Below are 17,216 nucleotides of genomic sequence, written 5' to 3'. Positions count from 1 at the left end.
ATAATAATAATAATAATAAGTGATATTTGCACACATCTGCATAGCAGTTTCTAATTCAGTCACTGGTATGTGTAGTAACATATCTATCATACTGAACCTTAACTTTGTTCATGTTCCTGGCATTCACAATATGCTTGCAAGATATTTGTATCTGTCATTTCATTTAATGATGCAAAGAGAAGTAGAGCAGATGTTGTGCCCTTAAAGGAAGGGTCTGAATAGATTTTCTGTATCTATTTTGCCTGAACAGATTTTCCTGATTTATATGAAAAGGAGTTGGCTACCATTTCAATTTGCAAAGTGTATTGAAATTTAGTAGGTAAGAATGTGATGCAAGGCATACAACTAAGATGAACATCCTGAAAGAAGTGGAAATCATAAAAATCTGGGGTGGTGATTTTGGATATGAGTCTGAAATTTAGGGCTACACAGACTGAATGTTAAGTAGTATATCATAGCAGATTACAGTAATCAGATGAGAAGAGTTCTGAAGAAATCTTCCTTTCTATATGACAGGAAACGTATCAATCACTGGACACAGGTTTGGTCACTTAGTTTCATGGAAATATAGACATACTGAAAAGGGTCAAGAAAAGAGGAACTAAGGTGATGACAGGTCTCTGTAATGCTGGATATGATGACAGATTCAAGGAATGCCATTTACACAGCTGAGTGATTAGGAGAAGTGATAATGGAGACTTAAAAATGAGTAAGGGATTGTTGTGGAGAAATTTGTTAACAATAGAAGAGGTGATTTCTAGAAAAAAATGCATCAGGAAGAAATAAGAAGAAGGTGAAAGCAGGTTTTCTGCAAGGAGAGTGGAATGCATTTTGTGCACTCCACTCACCAGCATTCCTGAACATGATGGGCACGGAAACAGTGAATAAGTTGAATGTACAGTTTGATGATCTTTTTATCGGTGACAGTGATATAAAGTTTCTTGACTATATATCAATAGAGTCAAGATACTGGATTCATCATGTTTAATTTTTTCACGCTCCTAACATGCACATCATACTGGAAAGATATTTGTATTTGTCATTTCATGCAATAAGACTGTGATATTATTTTAGCTGATTTAAAAGTAAATTTCATTGTTTCACAATATGCATTTAAAGAAATTAAAATAAATTTTGAAATAATAATTTATTCCTTACTGCTACATAATCATATAGGCATCCTGGCACTCCTTCCAAATCAAAGTCAGTAATATGAAGTTCTACACGATATCCAAGTTGTACAGAGATACTCCAAGTGCATGATACTGATAGTGGATAACCATGTGGATAGTTTGGTGATGTGAACTCTCCATAAGACTTATGAAATTCTCTTCCACATCCTAAATATTGAATACATTTAGGAAATAATACACATAAAGCAGCAAGTTTTATAAGAATCATTTAAAAAATATTGCATGCATAGCCATTTTATGTAGGAGAGGGAATGATCAACCCAACTCCTTGAGTGTGGCCACTAATTTCTTGGCTAGGTGATAATTAGGGCTGTTGATTAGTTAACTGATAGTTGAAGGAATCGACAGCCCTAATTATAACCTAGCAGAGAAATTAGTGACCACACTCAAGGAGTTGGTAGGTCATTACCCCTCCTACATAAAAAATACACAACAGTCACTAACAAGATTAGAAACATGACACTCAACGGCAAAGATTTATTAGTCAGGTTTCACATAACTGCACTTTTTACTAATGTCCTGATCAATGATACTATTTTTCTCTTACAAAACATATTTCCATGTGATATTATGGCTCTCTTTACTCGCGTACTCTGCTCTAGGCATTTTGTGTGGAAAAATAATTTTTACTTACAAAAAGAAGATATGCTAATCCCCCCCCCCAATAGCTAACTGTTACATGGGAGACTTCAAAAAAAGAGTTCTAGATTCAGCCAGCCTAAAACCCAAAGTCTGGCTCAAATATGTTGATGATATTTTCACTATTTGACCCCATGGTCATGAAACACTAAACACATTCCTAAGCCACCTGAACAAACAACAGAAATGTATTGAATTCACATTGAAAACAATTTGATTTCACCACTGAAATTTGAACCAAGAATTTGAAATTATTAACCAAACATTTGTAAAAAATATCTACAATAAAAAAAAAATAAAATAAAATAATAAAACAGTTCACAAGATCCTCCATAAAAATATCATTAAAAGCAAAAAAGATTACAAGAATGCCATTGCTATACATATTAGGGGCATTTCAGAAAAAATAGATAGCATACTACAGGTATCCCTCGATTAATGGAGTTAATTAATCCCTTGATGTTACCGCGTATATGAAAATTGCATTAATCAAATCTAATAATCAATCGTAAAAATTACAATTTGTCTATGATTGATTACTGTATTAATAATTCATTTTATATGGTACTCTTTTAGGAAAGATAAAAAATGAATGCAAAGTAAATGTTTAATAAATACTTGTACTACATTATTTACTGCAATTTTTTTATTAAAAGAAGTTATCAAGAGTCGGTTGAACAGTTTTATTTTTTTTCTTATCGGCATAAATTCTAGGATAACAAGCAAAATGACTCTACAGACCTCGGCAAACAAGCAATAAAACATAAAGAAAAACACTGCAAATATAATACATGATGGGAAAAATTAAGTGGATATTGAATCCAAAATTATTTCATAGCCAAATATTGAAACTACAACAGTTTTGTGCCGAATATATAGAAACTAAAGTTTCGGCAGATGCAAGCATAAGCAGCCTCATGGGCAACTCGTAGTAAAGGTGGAGTAAGCTCCAGATCACTTTCCTTAGTATTTTCCATAATGTAAAGCACATCTCCTAGAGGACATGTATGATAAATAAGCCTTTGGCTCTCAATTTCAGTAATACACGATGGTTTATTTATTTTCAGTTACTATCTAGAAATTATTGAACAAAGAATTAAAAAAAAAAAGAAAAGAAACAACTAAACCATACTATACTGAATTCGGAGGTTGCGGTAACTCTCAGATATAATTTACTGTCAAATATCACAAACCTTTACATAACATGTGTTAAACCAAACTGACAGTTTGGTTTAACAAAAAACAGTGCAGAATATCACTCATAACATATGAATGCACAGCTACTCATGACCTCCAAGGTATATACTGAATTGTGTAAGAATACTTATAGTAAACATTTTGCATGTATCTGTCAGATCAACTGTGAGGCTCCACAGGGTTAAAGGTGCGTTAATCAAAACTGTCGCATATATCAAAGGATTGCTGCAATTAATTTCACCGTGTTAAGCAAGGGATACCAGTACTTAAATACAACATTAAAACAACCTTCAAATCCCTGGCAAATTAAGAAATTTACTTAGCTCCTCCTAAGATCCTCTTCCTTGCCCTTACAAAATTCAATGTATCTGTAACCTACTTTATGCAGGGAACACAGGATGCACCATCCCAATCAGAAAAGATGAACACATATGCCACATTAAATACCTCCACTATGGTAAAACAGGCCTATCAGACCACACACTCCAAACATGCAGAATTGACTGGAAAGGCACTAAGTACCTGCACTGCACAAAACCTGGTTTGAAAGAAAATTCAAAGAAGCTTGTGAAATGCTGAAACATCATCCAAATCTGAACAAAAATGATGGATTAATTATTCCAAGAATGTGGAAGACCCATCTTCAACCCATATAGCAACAAGAACAACCCTAGACAAAAGAAAATCTCAATACAAAAGAACTTTAGATTTTGTTTAACGTAGTTAAACAATGCTAAAAAGTTAAACAAGTCAAACAGTTAAAGCCGGCCTGGCTGGCAGAGTGGTTAGCATATCAGCTCTCCAGCCAAAAGGCTGAAGTTCGAATCCTGCCGTGGGCATGGATGTTTGTGAGTGTCTGTGGAAATACTAGTGCTAGTGGACAGTGGTAGATATTGTTGGTGTGTTTGCGGTCAGATGGTGGATTGAATAGTAGAGACAGAGTTGTAGAGCAGGTGCCCTCCTTCGATGAGTCCTTGGACTCCCTGGAGGTGTCAAATAATAATAATAATAATAATAATAATAGTTTTGTTCTTTTTTTGTTTGTTTGATCATTTGATTTTTTCTCACCAGAGTGAGAAAAAACAAATTAACTTTTGTATGGTGCAGCATCATGTAGCTCGTATATATGTATGTTTTCCTGATGAAGACCTCAAATGCAGAGGCTGAAACGTTGATTGTTACTTGCTTAATGTTCAGTAAAGTAATTATTCTAACACGTGTGTTGTGTCTCCATAAATTCTTCACTGTGAAGGTAGATTGCTGTATTTTTCTACAGAAAATAATGTAATGTAAATTTAATAAACAGCTTTCTTGGAGTGTGAACCTTTCCACAAGAGGGGATCTGGTACAATCCCACCGTTAAACGACCTTCCTAGTCAGAAGATATAACAACCAGACCTGATAAATGATCTTCATTGCTTGGAAACCCCACCACCTTGTTTAGTAGGAAACTAAAGTGGTTGATGGTCCACAGAGCAAGAGTTTTGAGGTTGTGAATGGTGACGGTTTGGGAAACATCGATGGGACACTGCATACTCTATGGGAGGAGTTATACTGGAGGAAGTAGGAGAGACAGGAGATCTGGGGTTGATGATTGATAGAAACCTGAAATTTAGGGGACATATTGCAAAGGTGGTGAAGGTAACACCGAGGATTGCTGCAATAATGAGAAGGACGCTGACCTACAGAGATAAAACAGTTATCATTCTGTTGTATAAGACCCTAATCAGACCACACTTAGACTATTGGTCTCAGATTTAGTCCCCAGGATTTGAAAGGGATAAATTAACTGTGGAAAGGGTACAAAAGCAGATAACAAAGATGGTTTCAGGACTGTACAATGATAGTTATGAGGATCGGATGAGGGAATGTGGACTGCAGAGTTTGGTGGATAGAAGAAGGAGAGGTGATATGATTGAGACTTTTAAACTGTTGAGAGGTGGTTACAGGGTTGATACTCGGGAATTCTTTCGCTTGGTTGAACAGTGGGAAGGAGTGATGACAAGAGGCCATCCCTGGAAGTTATGAAAGGAATCTGTAAGCAAGAGCGTGAAAGTGGTTTCTTTGCATGGAGGGTAGTTGAACCATGGAATGCATTGCCTGATGGAGTGGTGAGAGCGAGAATGGTCAATGAGTTGAAGGAGTAGTATGATAGACTTTGTGTTTCTAAGGAAGGACCTCCCACGATGAGTCTTTTGACTCCATGGAGGCCTGAATAATAATAATAATTATTATTATTATAATAATGAATCTTGAATAAGATTATGATCTGATTTACCAAGAGGAGAGGTGATATCCAATATTTACAGGTACATGCCTCAATGGTGTGCATGTCAGATATCCCTGCTTGGTAGACAACCAAGGATATATGATGATTAGCATCATCAAGGAAGATGATAATTTAGGATAGCTGGATTACAAGAAATTAAATTTAAAGTATAAGAGTTCAAGAGATTGCAATGATTTTCATAATTGGGGGAGAATGGTAGAGACTACATATAAGTGATATATAATGACAAAAAAATCTCAAGCCATAGAAGGCTCAAAAGAGGAGATTCGAGGTTGTGGATCATGTAGCAACGAATATCAGATAGCACAAATGCACATGTTTCTGTTCACATGGCTCAAGGAATCAAAGAGAGTATAATGTCGCTGAAAGTTTTTCTCTTGGTTATATTAAAAATTAAAGATACGAAGAAATTATACACTTGGTTTAATCTATTATCCAAGTGTAAGCAAACAAAGTTTGCGCCTGAAGTATCTTTCAGAACTGGGGCAACTCGTGGCGAAGGTGGTTGCTTACACTTGGATAATGGATTAAACCAAGTATATAATTTCTTGATATCTTTAATTTATAATATAACCAAGTAAAAAACTTTCAACAACTATCTATCTCTAATCCAGAGTATTTTTGATAAAAAGGTATGACATCTTTTGGCAACTGGTATATGGAAATATGACTTCTCCATTAAAAATACTTTGGATTAATGAGTAATCACCAGAAGTGGTGATTACTTATCACCACTTCGCATCTGGCTCCCACTGATGAGACCTCAACAAAGGTCGAAACCGGTCTGGGTAGTGACCCTTCCATTAATGCATAGCATTATACATGTCCGCAAGATGTGCTTTGCATTATGGGATTCTGATGCAAGTGATTAGAACTTATACCACCTTTGCCACGAGTTGCCCCAGTTTTGAAAGATGTTTCAGGTGCAAACTATGTTTGCTTAGACTTGGATAATGGATTAAACCATGTATATAATTTCTTGGTATCTTTAATTTAGAGTATAATGTCATCACTTAACATGGACTTTGGTTGTTGTGGCATTAATTTGGTGTCCAGCCCAAAACAGGGAACAATGTAGATTTCTGTAGATTTTATGTTTATGCCAGAAAATTCAATGATGTGTGCCTCCCCAACTCCTTTTAACATGCGTGTGAAAGATATTCTTCAAGAACATGAAAAACGTGCTGTGAAGATCAAAACACTCTCCCATCTTTGTTGGTACATCAGTAAAGTAGTCCCATAGGCAGTGTGCTAGATAGCATAGGGGACTAAACCTGGTAGTAAAGAATGTGGTTTCCCATTTAGCTTTTGCATAATCTTGCTGCTATCTACACTAGCAGATCATGCTTAGAGATAGCGGTATGTGGGAAGCACTCTCAAGGCTATATAATGCATGGAGAGGACTGAATCCTTTGCATATGTCTATGAGTCTATTTCCTCCTAGTGCATGTTTTCCACTGAAAGTTTCTCTTCATCTCGTCAGCACCATGATGAAAATAAACTCAAACATATCATGTCCCAGTTAAAATTAAAAAAAAAAAATTTATAACTTAAAAAACCATGCAAAAAAAACAAAAAAACTTTTCCATGTTTACTTCATCAACATTTGTGGCATAAACACAAACTTAAATTATTATTATTATTATTAACCAAGACCTCATGGAGTCAAAGACTCATCTAGGAGGTCCTTTTATCTCGCACACTTCTCATCATACCGCGTCTTAAACACATTCAAACTCCTTGCAGACACCACACTATCTAAATAACGTTCATCATTACCTACTGACAAATTAAAGAATCCAAGAAATTATGTTCTTGGTTTAATCCTTTAACCAAGTGTAAGCAAACAAAGTTTGCAAGCAAAGTAACTTCACGACTGGGCTACTTGTATGCAGACGCTAATGACTTCACATCAACTGCTTTAGTATTCCGTAGTGCAAAGCACATATCCATACAGACAAGTATAGTGCTATGCATTATGGGAAAGGCCCCTACCCAGACCAGTTTTGACCTTTATAGAGGTCTCATAGGTGGGAGCCAGATCCAGAAATGATACCAAGGTTGAAGTAATGCAGAAGTCATATTTCCATATACAAGTAGTCAAAAGGTGTCACACATTATTACTAAATCACTCTGGATTAGAGAAAGATCTTGGGGTAGTGGCCCTTCCCATAATGCAAATCATTATACTTGTCCATAAGGATATGTGCTTTGCATTATAGGATATTAAGGCAACTGATGTGAAGTCATTAGCCTCTATATACAAGGTAGCCCAGTCGGAAAGTTACTTCACATGAAAACTTTGTTTGCTTGCACTTGGATAAAGGATGAAACCAAGAATACAATTTCTTGGCATCTTTAATTTATAGTATGACCAAGTGAAAAAACTTTCAACATCACCTACTGACATCCAAACCCTGACTGCTGTTTTTGTCTGGAACAGCAAAAAAATTGTCACTAGTGTTGTCGCAAGTGAGTGCAGCAGTTTTGGAGCTGTGCTCAGAAAAGAGTTTTTGAATTGTGTATAGTGGAGCTTTTCATCATATAACTGTGCTTCATTTTTTTCCTGCTGGATACAAGTGCCCTTCAGTAAAGTTTGCTGTTGGAATTTTGTTTGTTTATTTCTGTTTTGCTACTTGTTTATTCCTACTGCTTCATCTTCTGAAAATGGAGTCCATAAACAAATGTACAGGCGTAACATGGAAAGCTTTTGCAAGAAGATCAAATTCTGCCATGGATTTCCAGGAGCAGAATTTGATTTGTTGTTTTTTCCAGTGGAAACAAGATATCATTGTTTTTCCCCAGTGGATATGAGAATTGTGAGAATTGCTTCACATAGGCATTGAAAAATGTGAAAGATTTGTGAACTGTTAGAATGAATAAAAGAAGGAAAGTATTAATATATTTAAAAAGTGTATTGACAGGTTAGAAATGGGAAATAGCATCAGGGCTATAGTAAAAGAGCTTAGGCAAGAGATGGTGAAAATGAAAAGTGAAATGAAGAATCTGGAAGATAAGATTAAACACCTAAAGGAGAGTTTAACAGATGTAAATGAAAAGAAGACGTTAATATTAACAAAAAAGGGGAAAAAAACAGTGAAAGAATACTTAAATATCATTATACAGGGACTTCATCATTAGAAGTTTGATGACTAATAAGTATGCAAAACATGCTTTCCTGATGGAAAACTGAAACAAATAACTAATGCTTTGAAGAGAAAGGAAAGTGTAAGTATCAGAATTGGTAGTAGTGGTGAACACGAATGACTTGATGGCGAAAAAGGGGAATACCGATACAGATCTGAGGAAGTTGTTACAGAAAGTAAAAGATAATAGTGTTATTGGAAAGTCGAAGGTCCATATATGAAAATAGTGAATTGAGAAGGAGAGCAGAGATAATGAATAGCAAGATGGGTGAGTTGTGTGAGACAAAGGGAATTCAGTTTGTTAATCTGTGGAGTGAATTTGAAGGAAAGCTGAAATTATTTAAAGTTGATAAATAAAGGATGGTATTTGAATGAGTTTAGTGCTGGCCATTTGGAAAGGCCATTGTTTTCTGAGAATGCACAAATTCAAGTTGTTAATGAAGTGAAGGATACTTTTGCAGCAGGTTAGTACAGCCAACAGTGTTGTACAACTGGCAGAAGATGGATACAAGGTAGAAAATGAGGCTGAGGCAGAGCAAGCTGATCAATGCTTAAAGGTGAAGAAGAAACAGGTAGGAATGGCAAACAGAGTGAGAATCAGGGAAGCAGGAGTGGTCTGATGCAAGACAGAGGTGTAGTATAGCAGCTAGAGTAGAAAACTGTTGCTGGTAGAATGGCCTCAAAGTTACAGGGATTGTTATGTTTGTATGCAAATGTAAGGAGCATTTGAAATAAGACAGCTGAGTTTATTGCATTCATTGAGTCAGTATGACCAAAGATAAACGGTATAAGTGAAACGTGGTTTCAATAATTTTCTGGAAGGATAGGAAAGTGAAAAGAGTAGGGGATGGGGAATACTGTTAATGATTGCATAGGAACTGTGCGAACGAAGTGTGGAAGATGATAGTACATTTGCAGATTTTGAATTATTATTAATATTATTCAGGCTTCCATGGAGTCAAAAGACTCATTGCAGGTCGTTCTTCCTAAGAAACACAAAGTCTATCAAGACTCATTGTGGGAGGTCCCTCCAAGGAAACACAAAGTCTATCATACCACTCCTCAAACTCATTGACCATTCTCACTCTCACCACTCTATCAGGCAATGCATTCCATGGTTCAACCACCCTCCATGCAAAGAAACCACTCCTCACCCTCTTGCTCACAGTTTCCTTTCATAACTTCCAGGGATGACCCCTTGTCATCACCCCTTCCTGCTGTTCAACCAAAAGAAAGAACTCCTCAATGTCAACCCCGTAACCACCTCTCAACAGTTTAAAAGTCTCAATCATATCACCTCTCCTTCTTCTATCCACCAAACTCTACAGTCCACATTCCTTCAGCTGATCCTCATAACAAACATTGTACAGTGCTGAAACGATCTTTGTTATCTGCCTTTGTACCTTTTCCACAGTTATTTTATCCCATTCAAATCCTGGAGACCAAATCTGAGAACAATAGTTCTCAGATTTGGTCTGACCAGAGTCTTATACAATGGAATGATAACTCTTTTATCTCTGCAGGTCAATGTCCTTCTCAGTATTGCAGCAATCCTCTGGGTTACCTTCACCACCTTTAAAATATGTCCCCTAAATTTCAGGTTCCTATCAATCATCAACCCCAGATCTCTTGTCTCCTCTACTTCCTCCAGTATAGCTCCCATAGAGTATGCAGCATCCCATCAATGTGTTCCAAACCTTGAGACTCTACATTTTGCTGCATTAAACCGATACCCCCTTTCATTTGCCCATCTGTCTAGCTCATTCAAATCCTCTTGCAGGGCTACCATATCTGCACTATTACTAATAACCCTTCCCAGCTTCACATCATCCGCAAACAACTGAATATTCCCCTGCAATCCACTGACAATGTCATTGATATAAGGGTTAAACAATATAGGAGTCCCATTACGAGTGAAGGATCTGTGTGGTGTGAAAGTGAAATTAATCGGCTAGTATGTCTGATAGGATGCTGTTATAGGTCAGGGACTGTAGACAGTATTAATGATCCTGAAGCGTTTAGGCAAACTGATTGGGCATGTAAAAAGAGGGTGATCTTGAATGGAGACTTCATTTACAGGAATGTAGAATGGAAGGAGGATATAGTGCGCAGGGATAAGGAGAGTGAGTTTGTTGAATTTCTGGGGGATAAATAGCTTAAGCAGGATGCGACTGAAGCAACTAGAGGCTTTAGTGTTTTGGATTTGGTGAAAACTTCAAAAGATATTGCTCTTAATGAGGTACTACCACTGTTGCCAGTTGATGAGAGTCATCATGAGGTACTTGTTTGGAAAGTGGTGAAACAAGAAAAAGGTTACTGTCAAAAATGGATATATGTGGAAGGAAGTATAAATCAGGTTATTATGGAAAACTCTGTAGTCAGTAAGAATTACATTGGGTAGATGAGCTGTGCAGAAAAGATATTGACAATAACAGCATCTGATACAAGTAATATATAATTCTATACTAAGCGGGAAGATTAATGCCCAGCTTAACAGTCAAGAGCAGATTTCTCTTATGCACTGATGCTCACTAGCATTTCTTTTCAAAAATTCATTGCTTCTATAATATCCACAGCTTCCAAAAGACTAGGATTTTTTAAATTAATTAATTTATTTTTATTTGTTTTATTTATTTATTTATTTTTTGCTCAAGACATTACTTTTAATCTGTCCAATATCTTATTCTGCATAAATACCAGATCATCCCAACTTCAGAAAACTGCTTCACACTTGGGGTGGTGAGCTTATAACCTCTAAATATTCTTGATTCTGTTCAGAAGAGCATGCACGTTGAATTATGATCATCCTTCCCACTCTCTGTCACTGACTCTTCAGCCAATCTCCTGGGTGGGAGATTACCCAGCTGGTTAGTTTCTGCCTTTTGTATTTTCTGCAGATATTACCATGGGCACTGTTCATTACTGTTCTGCTGAACTGCAACTTACCATGCTCCTGCCTTTCCACTAAATCTACAACAATACAAGCGACTGCTATCCTTTTACACTTAGACTGTTGACTCATTAGACATGCTACTTTCATTTGTCTATGTCTACCTCAGTTCTGTGAAACAGCCTTCCCCAAGAAGTATTTACACAAACACTACAATTTACAATTCCTCTGAAAGAATATTAACAAATTACTTTTCTTTTGTGCCATCCATACATGACAATGATTTACTTACAAACAGTACAATTTACAACTCCTCTGAAAGCAAATGTAGAGAGGACAGTGGGAACAGGACAGGAAGAGGGATATTACTGATGATAAGTGAAAAATTCAATCAACAAAAATAGAAGTTAAGGAAAATTTGAAGCTCGTTTGAGACTTATTGGAGCATGATAAAAACCAACAGGATAAATTATACTGTTGGATGCTGCTACAGGCCAGGAGGTAAAAAGAAGGTTGCAGATGCCATTCATCAGTAGATTGGCATGAGTGCAGATCAAGCAATTATTATTGTGAACTTCAACAATTGGGATATTCATCCACAGGGTGAATGTTGGTAATAATCAGTTGAATGAGGAGTTTTGTACTCCTCATTCAACATCCTCACGAAAAAACAGAAAAACTGCAGTATGAGTAGAAATAGGCTAATCTAGCTAAGAAAAATCCTAGTTTTTTTTTTAATATGAGACAAGTAGAAGAATTAATGACATGAAAGAATGATAATAGTTGATCATAATAGTAGATCGATAACTATTGCAGAGGATATAAATAAAATTTTCAATGAATAGTTTATCAGGGTATTTCATCAGAGTGGAAGTGATATGTTAAAGATACCAAGCAATTTTAAACCTGGTTTTACTCCATTTTACCCAAGTAAGCAAACAGACAAAATGTCAAGTTTGCACCTGCAATTGATGCAAGACTAGCTGATCCCACAGGTAGTGCAAGACACTACCTGGTCTTGCATCAATTGCAGGCGCAAACTTGACATTTTGTCTGTTTGCTTACTTGGGAAAAATGGAGTAAAACTAGGTTTAAAATTGCTTGGTATCTTTAACATAATTATACCCAAGTTAAAAATACTTTCTGGAAGTGATATGAATGAGAAGCTGGAGTTGGAGGTATGGTGGAGAAAGTTATGATAATGAGTGGGCAGAAGCTATATGAGGAATTAAGTAAACCTGATGTAAATTAAGAATAGGACCTGACAATATATCAGTGTGTCTTGAAAGATTGCCCTAAGGAATATAAAAGGCATCTCTGGCACATCTGTTTAACATGAGTCTTGCAACACGATGCATTCAAAAGGAGTGGAAACTGGGAAAATTGTTCCACTTAAGAAGGTAAGGGGTAAGAACTGAGGCTACAAACCATATCAAAAACTGCATATCTGGAGTTCTGGTTAAGGTGTTAGAGAGGTTGGTGAGTACAAGGATTCAGAACCGAGTTAATAACAGTATTCTCTAATATGGTCAGCAAGTGTTTGTTAAAGGGGAGGTCATATTTCAGCAATCTGCTTAGGCATTACAAGGTGAAAAATTCCCTGGATAAGGGAGCAGCATTTATTATTATTATTACACCCTCCATAAAGTCAGAAGACTAATCGTGGAAGGTTCGTTCAACTGACAACATATCACCCATACTGATTCTTAAAATCCTTAACACTAACAACGAATTATGGTAATGCAATCCATTAATCCAAATTAATCCAAACTCCTACGTAACTTCCAGGGATGGCCTCTGGTTCTTCCTCTTTCATCTTCTACTCTTTTCATAATTATTGGATTCTGGATTATTGCCTCTTTTCCTCCTATCCACTAAACTCTAAAATCCACATTTCTTCAATTTCTCTCTCTCTCCATAGATATTATTAATGCATACTTGTATTTCTCATAATCATTTGATAGATTGTACATGACAAACTAGTAACTAAATTGAAACAGATGGGATTGGATAAGAGATGACTTGGTTGGACAGCTGAATAGCTCTCCAACCAAGGGTATCAGTAGGTTGTGTAAGGAGGAGTGGTATCTCAAAAGAGGAAGGTTGCTAATTGAGTGCCAAAAAGGTCTGATTTGATTCAATTATTGTTTAACTTTTATGTTAATGACATTGGGACAAGTTTAATTGGAAATATTCAGCTGTTTCCCAATGATGCAAAGTTTGAAGAACTATCAGCAATAGAGCAGATGTTCTGCCTTAGGAGGTTCTCAATAGACTATATGATTGGGCAAGTGAGCATAGCTATCGGTTTAATATCACAAAATGCAAGGCTTTGAAATTTTGTATGTAATATTGGATGTAGTATTATATTGGATGTAATATTGTAGTGTATTACAAGTATATTAATTGTATTGACATACAATTAATTGTGCTATTTTGGAGAACATGGAGGAGATGAGAGATCTGGAATAGATGGTGGACAGACTTGAAGTTTAGGGATCACATTGCTAAATTTGTAAGAATGTCAAAATGGATTATGGCAATGGTGAGTAGAACCTTGACATGCAGAAGTAAATAGTTATAGTTTCCTTCTATAAGGCCTTAATCAGGCGGCTGTGAGAAAGAAGATGTAAGGAATTGAGGAATGGGTTCTTTGAAACAGAGAGTGGTTGGTGAGTGGATTGCATGTCTGAAAATCTGGTGAGTGCATAAACTCCGATTTAGTTTAAAACATGGTTCAATGATCTTTTTTGTACGAGAGCATGGATCTTCTACACTAATTCCTTTGACTCCATAAAGGTTTGATGTTAATGATAATAATATGAAGAAGATGAAGAAGAAGAATTAGGAGGGTAGTACAGAGAGATGGGAGATCAACAAGTATGCTAAAGAAATGCCAAGTGTTTCTCCAACTGTTCTTTTGAAAAAGAATCACTGAAAACAAGAGCAAACACAGAGTATGAAAGAAGGAAATTAACCAGAAAGTTTTATATGGTGATGTAATAAGGAAAATAACTGAGAAGAGTGTCACAATTTTGTCATATTCTCTTCAAGCACCCCTTTTATCATATTACAGAGGCAAAGATTAAGTAGGTTACATGGTCTATTAGCTCCTCTTAAGCCACAGCAAAGGCTCTTTATTCTATCTAACTATTTACTTCCGAGGTATTACCACAATTTGGTGCTCGGAAGAATGTATGTTTCAGTACTATCCCGAATGGATATGGCAGTTCACTCTGCGGTGAGATCTTGACTGCGACTACCTTCTGACACCCCAGTGGAATATTTTCATGCTATAGTGAAGGATGGTGGGCTCGATATCCCATCTCTCCAAGGGTTGATTCCATGACTGCATTTCATCCGGTTAGCAAAGCTTGAAGCTTCCTCCTCACACATCCAGGGAGGCTTTCCATAGTTCTATTATTTATTCAACATCATTACAGCTGCACTACGGGTTGGACCCAGCACCAGGGCTCCCAGATAATGAGAGCATCGGTAGAACATGAGATGGGTATCTGTACTTCATGGCTCTGTCGATGACACTACTCTTTGAGAATCTTACAAGGTGCCCCCTCAACATCAGTGGATTAGAGATGGTACCAGATTACTACCAGGATATGAGTATGTGGACCTTATTAGGACTAGAATTAATGCCCTGCCCACGAGGGCCCGTACAGCTCGCAGTCGTAGATATGACATTAACTGTAGGGCTGGCTGCCACTACAGTGAAACTCTATTTCACATATTTCATTGTTGTTTTAGAACACATGGAATCCGTGTACAGAGGCATGATGCTGTGGTCTCCATATTAAATAACCGTTCAAGAAATAAAGGTTGGTAGACTATCGCAGAATCTCACTTCTGTACAGAGGTACTAATAAGGAAACCAGATTTGGTGATAAAGAAATAAAAAGAAGTATGGGTTATTGATGCCCAGGAAGTGGGTACTGGGCACCCACTCACCTCTAGCCATCTTAACAAAGTGCAAGACTAAAAACAGAACCAAGACCTCGTAAGCTAATACAAGAGGATTTTGGGGCAACTCCTCACTCCAATGTTAGTATTTCTTTTTGCAGAGTTTGGTGTTCCACTAGTTATAAAGACCTCTCTTTATTAGGAATGTCATATGGAGACTTTAAAATTCTGTCTCTGTGTGCTCTGCAGGGCACACTGATAGCTTGCCGCTGCCATCAGTGTATGACTGTTAGGATGCCTCGTGCCAAAATCAGGCGATCTCTTGTAAAGGCTTCAGCCTAGTAAGATTTGTAAGTGTCATACTGCACTCTCAGTATGAAGTTTAATAAATAAATAAAAATAAATTAATGGTCTATTAGGATGCTAAAAGGGAAAGTATTATATTGGTACGTACAAATCATTTGCAGGTGAGAAGTATGACATCTGAGAGGAATTGAGAGAATTGCTGGTACAACCTAATAATATGAAAAAGAAAGAGAGACAGGAAGATAATGTTATAAGTCTGATGTGATGGTATGAGAGAGAGAGTGAGGTGAGTTAATAAGAAAAGTATGATCATAAATTAGTCAATGCAGGAGGAATGTCAAATATCAAAACAGTGTCAAACGTTGGTATGGCTTGTTTCCACAGAAGGGGCAATGACAACTGAGTGTTGCAGGTATAATCATGACACCTTCAGTTGGAGGAAATGACAGGGGAGGTACACACTATTGTACACAATGCCCATCCAACCATTCCTTAAACTGATTCAATTCAATTTTAGTTTTGGGAAGAGATAGAAGTCAGAGAGAGCCAAATCTGGGAAATAGGGTGGATGTTCCAACAAGTCATAATGCAGATCCCTTAATTTTCCCATTGCAAAAACACCTCTGCAGGCAGGTGCATTGTCCTGACGAAAGATGATTTTTTTCTTCTGCAAACCAGGTCTTTTCTCACAAATTCTTTTGTCTAGTCTGGTTAAAAGATCAGAATAATATTCCCCAGTTATGTTTTACCCTTTTCAAGATAATTAATGAACAAAATGCCTTTAGTATCCCAAAACACTGATGCCATGACCTTTCCTGCTAATGGTACCGACTTTGTCTTCTTTGGCGCTGAACAACCGGCTTCTGTCCACTGTTTTGACTGCTGCTTGGATTCTGGTGTGTGTGGTGTGTAATGGTGAATCTAAGTCTCATCCATATTAATAAATCGATATATTGCTACGTATTTTGTTATTGGAGTGTTTAAACGTTGTTAAAATGCTCCAAGCACTGTTCAGAGATTTTCATGCGAGTGCGTTTTTGATCTGCTGTGAGCAAGCGAGGAACCCATCTTGCACAAAGCTTTTTCAATTCTTCATGCAAAATATATCCTGCATGTTCTTTTGAAATGCCTATATTCTCAGCAATTTCACGCACTTTGACTCACTGGTCATCCAATATCATATCATGCACTTGATCAATGATTTCTGGTGTTGTTACACTTTCTGGATGTCCTTTATGTGGATTATGTTGAAGGCTAGTACAGCCACGTTTTAACTTGGCAGCCATTTCTTAATTGTCAAAAATTAAGGGGATGAGTGCCCATAAACTTTTATGAACTTCGAATGAATTTTTTTTTGGCATTAAAACCTTCTTGTACATAGAATTTTATAACCACTTGATACACAATTTTATCCATTTCAAGGGATACAGACAACACTTTTGTTTCAGACAGCTGTACGAAACAAGCTACTTGATAGAATGACTTGCAATTTCACATGGATGCTTATAACAGATGTACCAACTTAGAAAAAAAAAAATTACCGATAATGTTGCCATCTATGGTGAGACTGAGAACTTTTTAGACCACCCTAGTATTAATGAATGTCAGAACTATAGAGGGATAAGCCTTTTAAATACCAG

At 36.7% G+C, this 17,216-nt stretch overlaps 1 protein-coding gene across 1 annotated transcript in view; it reads right to left on the bottom strand.

The window, feature by feature from the left end:
* The window catches only part of Cubn (Cubilin), a 2,223,842-nt gene that overhangs the window by 1,198,540 nt on the left and 1,008,086 nt on the right, over window positions 1–17,216 (bottom strand). Inside the window, exon 31 of the mRNA XM_090396294.1 lies at window positions 1,159–1,340. Coding sequence (XP_090252420.1) covers window positions 1,159–1,340 — 182 coding nt within the window. The remainder of the gene's footprint in view (window positions 1–1,158; window positions 1,341–17,216) is intronic.

The sequence above is a fragment of the Typopeltis vanoorti genome, chromosome 8, assembly GCF_054136105.1.
Source record: "Typopeltis vanoorti isolate ZY-2024b chromosome 8, IOZ_Tvanoo_1.0, whole genome shotgun sequence".
NCBI lineage: Eukaryota > Metazoa > Arthropoda > Arachnida > Uropygi > Thelyphonidae > Typopeltis > Typopeltis vanoorti.
This window is presented reverse-complemented; position numbering and strand designations above follow the sequence as displayed.